Source organism: Capricornis sumatraensis, chromosome 20, assembly GCF_032405125.1.
Source record: "Capricornis sumatraensis isolate serow.1 chromosome 20, serow.2, whole genome shotgun sequence".
In the NCBI taxonomy this organism is placed as follows: Eukaryota; Metazoa; Chordata; class Mammalia; order Artiodactyla; family Bovidae; genus Capricornis; species Capricornis sumatraensis.
This window is the reverse complement of record NC_091088.1, coordinates 18,868,563-18,875,748: the sequence shown is the minus strand read 5'-3', so window position 1 is coordinate 18,875,748 and position 7,186 is coordinate 18,868,563. Positions and strand designations below refer to the sequence as shown.

The following is a 7,186-nucleotide window of genomic DNA, read 5'->3' as shown; positions in this document are numbered from 1 at the left end:
GGGGAAATGGGGGCGGCCGCCTCCCGGGCGACGACGACGACGACGACGAGGAGCAGCCGCCGCCGCCGCCGCGCACCGGCCGTCGCCGGGGACGGGCGCGGGCCAGGATCCCGCCCGTGAGCGGGGGGCCCGAGGCCGATCGTCGCCCCCGGCCGCCCCGGCCGCCCCGGGCCCCCCCGGCGCCCCGCGCGCGCCCGGCCGCCGGCTCCTGGCGGGGGTCTCGCCCGCGCCGCGCGCCCCCGGCCCCGGCGCGGCCCGCGGCGCCCGGCCGCCCTCGCCCTCGCCCGGCCCCGGCCGCACCCCCGCCCGCGCCCGCGCCCGCGCCCGCCCGCGCCCCCGGCCCCGGCCCCGGGCGGCGGCCCCCGGCCCCGCGTGGCGGCGCGGCGCGGGCGGCAGCATGGTGGAGAAGCGCTGCCCGCTGCAGAGGGACGGCGTGTACCGCTGGTTCTCGGAGCTGCCGTCGCCGCAGCGCGTGGAGTTCCTGTGCGGCCTGCTGGACCTGTGCATTCCGCTCGAGCTGCGCTTCCTCGGCTCGTGCCTGGAGGACCTGGCCCGCAAGGACTACCATTCGCTGCGCGACTCGGAGATCAAGGCCAACAACCCGGCCGACCTGGGCAGCCTCACCAACCTGACGGACGAGGTGGTGCGCAGCAAGCTGCTGGTGTCGCTGGCGCTGCTGGGCTCGGAGCAGCGCGAGGCGGCGGGTGTACTGTACCGCACGCTCACGCACATCGACTCCATCATCCACAACTACGGGCTGCAGCTCAACGAGGGCCGCACGGGCGATGAGTTCCTGCTGCTCTTCACCATGGCCTCCAACCACCCGGCCTTCAGCTTCCACCAGAAGCAGGTGCTGCGCCAGGAGCTCACGCAGATCCAGAGCAGCCTGAGCGGCGGCGGCGGCGGCCCCGGGGGCAAGAGCACGCTGCCCACCTGCCCGGCTTGCCACAAGGTGCGTACCTGCGCCCCAAGCCCCGACCCCAAACCCCCACCGGAACCTGACCTCACGCCTTGCTCCTCAAGCTTCCACATTACCGCAAACGCCTACCAGCGCCCGGAGCTTCCGCCCTAACCGTGTCCTCACCGACCCCCCCCCCCCACCCCAACCTCCCACTCGCACCCCAAGGGTCCGCTCCGCACTTCACTCGTGTCCCACGCCTCTCCACCCGGCACCTCCAACCCCACCCTCACTTCAACTTGCCATCCCCACCTCGCACTCCGAACCCGCACCCCAGGACCCCGCCTGGCCCCGCACGCCCTTTGGGGACCCGGGGGAGGGGGCTCCGGGATTGGGAAGAGCGCCCTGACCGAAGGCCGGCCGCCTTCGGTCCACGTCTTCCGCTGGAAGCGCGATAAGGCCTTTGTCCCCTTAATCAGGCTCTTGGGCGACAGATAACCGCTACACAGTGTGTCCTCTTGGTTCCTCCAAATCTGGTGTTTATTATCAGAAAAGGAAGCCGCTAGTGAGGTGGGAGGTGGAGATTAGAAGGTGCTGGAAGGGTAGAAGACGTTTGCAGGGTGCCGTGTGGGGCCCGAGGCCTAAGTGTCGGTATCCCCGGAGCGGTAGGGCCAGAGTCGCCCCGAGGAGGTTAGGGTCGGCGCGGGCCGCAGGCCGCCGTGGGGACGTGTCCGTGTGTGCGTGTACGTGAGTACACACGTGAGTGTGTGCATGTATGCGTGTGTATGGAGGGCATATGTGTATTTCTGAATGTGTTCCTGTGTCTGTGTTTATATTGCGTGTAAGAATCAGGCTACCGTAAGAGAAGGAGAAACGGGTTTGGAGCCTTGAACACCGGTGAAACAGTTACTTCTCGGTGACCCGCCTTCCTTTGTAGGAACGGATCCCAGACTGATGGGGAGCCGACTAGGACTAGTTAAAAGATCTGGTGTCTTCAAATTAAACAGGAAGGGCAGAGTGGTCATTCACATAGAAATGTGAACTTTTGTCTAAATGTTTCAAAACTATGTAAACACAAAGTGTTTGGAGCTCAAACTTATTTTTAGCAGCCCCCTGGGACCCTGTGCTAGGATTGTTTTCCAAGCAAAAGGATTTATCTGTGACCATGTGTGGTGTGTGTTTTTGTATTAAAACTGATTTTCTTTGGGAAGTGGAAGATTGCAATCACACCAATAGTCTAAGTGCTTTCCTATGGCGGCTGAGTGTTCTAAACTAAAACTTTGATTCTCTGATTTGCTAGGGGTGGTTTTTCAGCTGTCTTTCACTGGTGAATTGTGGCTTTTAATGACTTCCTTTGAGACGTGGTTGTGGTACCTACATTGGTTTTTAATCTGTCATATCTCTTTTGAGATAGGCGCTACCTCTGAGACTATAGTCTCCTTTTTTAAGTGTGTGTTCAAATCCCACCCTAAAAATGTTCCTGCATTCACGACAAAGGGAGGGCAGGGTCCTGTGAAAGGTGGCTGTCCCTAGGGAGCTCAGTAGGCTTTGGGGGTTCAGTCTCCCTCGGCCAGTTTCACCAGCCAGCCCTCTGCTCCTGTTCCTAAGCGCTGCCGCTGTCCGCGGCTGTATTCCATTCGTAGTCAGCTCTTGAAGGGGATTCTTTAGTGTGTACAGATGCCTCGCCTTACGAAAGCAGAAGATGGTGATGATTTTAACTTTGGGGCAGTGAGCTAACGCTGGGAAAAAAACGGGCAGTGAGCTAAAGCTAGAAAAAAAAAATCTTTGATAAGAGAGAGTTTTTGTCAAACCAGAACTACCCCTTGGATAAGGTTCGGGGGCTGATTCCCCTCCCCAATCCCCCCTGCCTCCCCCCTCTGCTGGTCTGGCATGGGCTCAGAATTGACCGGCTGTGCGACCTTGACCAGAATCCCCTCTTCCTGGTGTTTTGGAGTAGATGGCCTTGTGGGCTTGTTTGGGGGTTCCATGACGTCCCCTGTGAGGTGCCCAGCAGATACACTGGGAGCTTCCTTTGCTGCCTTGTCGTCTTTGGCTTTCTTTAGAGGAGCACTGATTTTTTTTTTTTTTTTTTTAATGATTTTGGCTGCAACGCAGGGCTTGCAGGATCTTATTTCCCCTGCCAGGGATTGAACCCAGACCCCTGGCCATGAGAATGCCCAGTCCTAACCACTGGACTGCCAGGGAATTCTCTAGGAGCGCTAACTTAAGTAAGCCTTGTTGTTAGGGAGTGAAATATTTATGTTTCAGAATGTTGGTGTTTCCTAAGTTGACATTTGAATATGCAGTTACTTGGAGTTGGCATTTTTCTTGTTCATCTGTGGGGAATTGGAGAGAGCTGCCTGACCCTTGATAATGAAGTTATAGTGAGTAACTTTGGGGGCTCTTGCTTCCATGTTTCAGAAACAGTCATGGTGTCTAGTTTCACCTGGACAATCTAAGCTCACTCACATTCATTTAACTTTCTGTTCCTTTGCTGATGTCTAGTGTATGCCTGACATTGATGCAAAACTCACGTGAAATCTACCATGTAAGCCTTTGTCTTCTTAGTATCTCTTCAGTCTGACATTTAGGGCAGTCCTGAAAAAGCAGCCTGGTTAAATCTCTGTTTACATTTCTTTTTTAAGATGTTGTGTTTTGTTTTGAGCTCTCTGAGTTTAGAGACTTTGTGTCTTTTAGAGATAAAGATGATGGTTGATTTTTATTAAGAGAGACTTGCTAGTAGTTAAAATTTCTGATAACAGTGGTTATTTCCATCTGCTTCTCCAAAGTCTCACTGTGTTATTTTAAAATTCTTTCTCCAAGGACTTGTAGAAGAAGTTTAAAAGTGTGAAGAATGTAAACTAGACATTTTAACTTTCAGAAAGGAAGGTGTTCATAGAACCTGGAGGGAGAGCAGGGTGGCTTCATGGTGCTCATAGCTGATGGCACTATAGGTGTGTATTGCAAACTGGTGATGGTAGCTGGTTTCCACTTGACACTGCCTCTGTCTTTCGTTTCATTTAATTATAAAGTCAGAGTTTTGGAAAGTGTTTACATTTATCCTTTGCTATCTTTTCTCTGTATAAATGATAAGGTGCTGTGGTATGTGCTTATTTTTTTAAATAACAGCTTTATTGAGATTTAATCCCTGTATTGTGAAATTCACCCCTTGAAGGTGTGTGATGCAGTGTTTTTTCGTATATTCATAGAGTTGTGCAGTCATCCCTGCTGTCTAATTCCAGAACATTTTCATCACCCCTAAAAGAAATCTGTGCCAGTTTGTATCACTTCCCATCCCCCCTCCCCTAGCCCTGAGAACTGTACTGCGTTCTGTCCGTGGGTTTGCCTGTTGTGGACACTTGATGTCAGCGGGGTTACGGTGTGTGGTCTCTGTGGCTGACTGCCTTCCCTCAAGTGCACTGCTCTCAAGGGTCCCTCGGGTTGTATGGGGCCTGTGTCAGCACTTCCCTCCTTGTAGGTTGAGTGCTTTCCATTGTGTGGGTGGATATGCCCCGTTTTGTTTATCCCTCCATCAGTTGGTGGACAGGTGGATTGTTTCTGGTGCTTGTTTCCGAAGGACTCTTTTTCCTTCGTGGCTAGTAGACTCTTGTCTTAATCCCTTACACCTAACACCCACCCAGTCATCTCTTGAGTGTCGCCAACATTTGGCTGTCCCGAGGGACCTGACTCTCAAGACGGGAGTCCACCTGGCGGATGGCTGTGTAGCGCGCAGCACTGTGCCCTGCAGGTCTGGGCTTCCAGAGGAGCTGCGCTGAGAGGTGGCAGAGGCCACTCTGCTCTTGGGGCTGATGGTCAGCTCCAGGGGCACGCTGTGAGCCCCTCCTGCCTTTGTGTCCGGAATCCTTGGGTCAGGAGCTTCACGGACCTACTGTGAGAGGGTGCGGAAACTGTTTTTAAAGTGCTTAGCGCAGGAGGGTGGCGGTTGGTGGTGGTCTTCTGGCCATGTCCCCTGGTCAAGCTCTGGAGCCCTCCGCTGTGGGATGAGCACCAGAGAGGCTTGGGGTCCACGCAGGTGTGGTGAATACACCTGCTAACAATCCCTCGCCCAAGGTGAGCAAGAGCTGACTTTGTCTCTGATTTTCCAAAAGTTTTTGGAAATCATTGCAGTTCGGAAGGGAGACACCGAGTAATTTGTCATGTGACCTAGAAGTGGCTTCCTCTGGTTTCTCCTTTAATCTTAAACCTGGTCTGCTGGAGCTGGGAGTCGTCTGAAACCACAAGAAGGGACTTTGCTTGGAGCCACTGTGCTTCCTGCTCAGGTTAAAGGAAGCGCTGTGCCTGGAAGGCCACTGCAGCTCCGCGGTCACGCTTGTTCCGGGCAGCCCACGTCCAAGGCCGCCCGTCAAGGCCACTCCCAGCAAGTCTGACTTCCTTCAGTGCACTGCAGGAGAGGGTGTCCTGAGACAGATTGATTGGATTTTTTTTTTTTTTGCCAGCTTTTGTAGGTCCCAAAGACTGTCCTCTTTTTATAGTGAAGTACATGGTATGGGAATTGAGCCATCTTGGTATGCAGTTTTCACTGCTTTCTTGCTGCTGGTGTGTTCATCACAGATGAAAACCCCTCGCCTCTTCTGTAGCTGTCGTCCTGCTGCTTTCCTGCTGTACCATGGCTCAGACTATGTGACACTTTGCCCTCAGGTTAAATTCAGGCCACTTGCTTTGACATGAGCTAGTTTACACATGCGTTGTTCAACTAGACAAACGTTTGCGTTCCTATTTCACATGTGTTCTGGGGTGTAGCTGTGGAAGCTGGAAGTTTCCTGTCCTGTTAGGATGTGATGAGCAGTGGGGTGGCATCACTGATGCAAGTTAGAACGTAAGTGTAGATAAACATCAACATTTGCCTTGTTTCTGCAGTTTTTCATTATTTTTATTTAGTCTTTATTTTACCCATTTTCTCCTCAGTCCTGTATACTTTATTTCCCTTCTTTTGGATTGAGGACATTTTGGATGACTGTATTTTCCCAACAAATTCATGTGTGCATTTTACAGCTTCAGAGGAAATGAGGAGAAGGGACCTGAGCTGGTCCAGCTTCTGTTTGTTGGCGGAATTGGTGACTGTTAATAAATAAAAAGAAAATTTTTATTACATTTAGGAAAAGCAGTTTCTACTTAAGTATCCTTTTTCCTTGCCTTCGGGTTAAATTTTAGAAGCGATCCCTTGAATATCTTTTCTTTTTTTTTTGAGAAACCCCCACTCAGAATACTACTTCTCTCTAGTTTAAGCAAGAACTGTTGCTGCAGGTTCACTATTACTGAGTCTACAGATTATTGAGGACTTCCTGATTTTTCACTTTTACCCTTGATGTACATGGTTTAGAAATTCGTTTCCGTAGGAGAGTTTCACCCAGTCTCCATAGCTGTTTTGTATCTGCCCCACTCTGTGTAGTGGCCTCTCTGTTTTACAGCTGCCCTGTAAGACTCAAACGTTATAGAAACACTTCTATCAAAGTCAAAAGCAGTTATCGCGAAGTGATAAAATATTTGATTAGTTCTGAAGCAGCTTGTTTTGTTTTGGGTCAGAAGGCCTGGAGTCATTTTGAGTGAAGAGAAGACAGACGCAGGACAGACCCTCTTTCCAGTAATTGCCGCCCTGGCGGCTCTTGCTGGTGCAGAGTGTCACGTGTAGGAGGCAAGGCTGGCGGCGGGACCGCGGACTTGCCTGTGACGGGTCAGGGCTTGGGGTGGATGTTGTGCAGGTTTGTAGAAAAATCACCAGCCCTCAAAATGTCTTCCCTGTCCCCGTCCTATCCTTAATTGCTCCTTTCAGGGGCAGAGCTTTCCTTTCTGTCCCAGGAAGCCCCTCTGCCTCCGTCTTGGTCACATCTTTCTGTTTCCTCAGGGACACTATTGGGTCACGTGCTGCACTCTGCCACTTCCTGTCCTCCCCACCTCCCCACACCAACCTTTGACCTTTGCTGTTTTCCCACTTGATGCATCAGCACTTTGCTGGAGGCAGCAGAACCCTTCCTTGCACGTGAACCCTCGGCCATCCACTGTGGTCTCGTTCCTCTGTGGCCAGGTCTTGCTTTCCAGGGGGCACCCATTTTTAATAGTCTGGTGTGAAGTCTTCCAAGGTTCTAATGCCTATCTAAATATATACTTACGTATTCTTTGAAAACATAGTGTATACATAATTCAGTACAAATGGATCTCTCATCCACGCCGTTCTTCATGAGTGTGACTGCGTGTGCGCGCGCACATGTGCACACACCCCCCCCAGTGATCGAGGACACAGCAGCCTCCTTGGAATCAGTACTACTGCTC

General features: G+C 52.3%; 1 protein-coding gene across 1 annotated transcript in view; it reads left to right on the top strand.

Moving 5' to 3' along the window:
- Nucleotides 1–397: 397 nt before the first annotated feature.
- Nucleotides 398–7,186, top strand: part of ZCCHC14 (zinc finger CCHC-type containing 14) — a 47,992-nt gene continuing 41,203 nt past the window's right edge. Inside the window, exon 1 of the mRNA XM_068991798.1 lies at nt 398–952. Within this exon, the coding sequence (XP_068847899.1) occupies nt 398–952 (555 nt within the window). The remainder of the gene's footprint in view (nt 953–7,186) is intronic.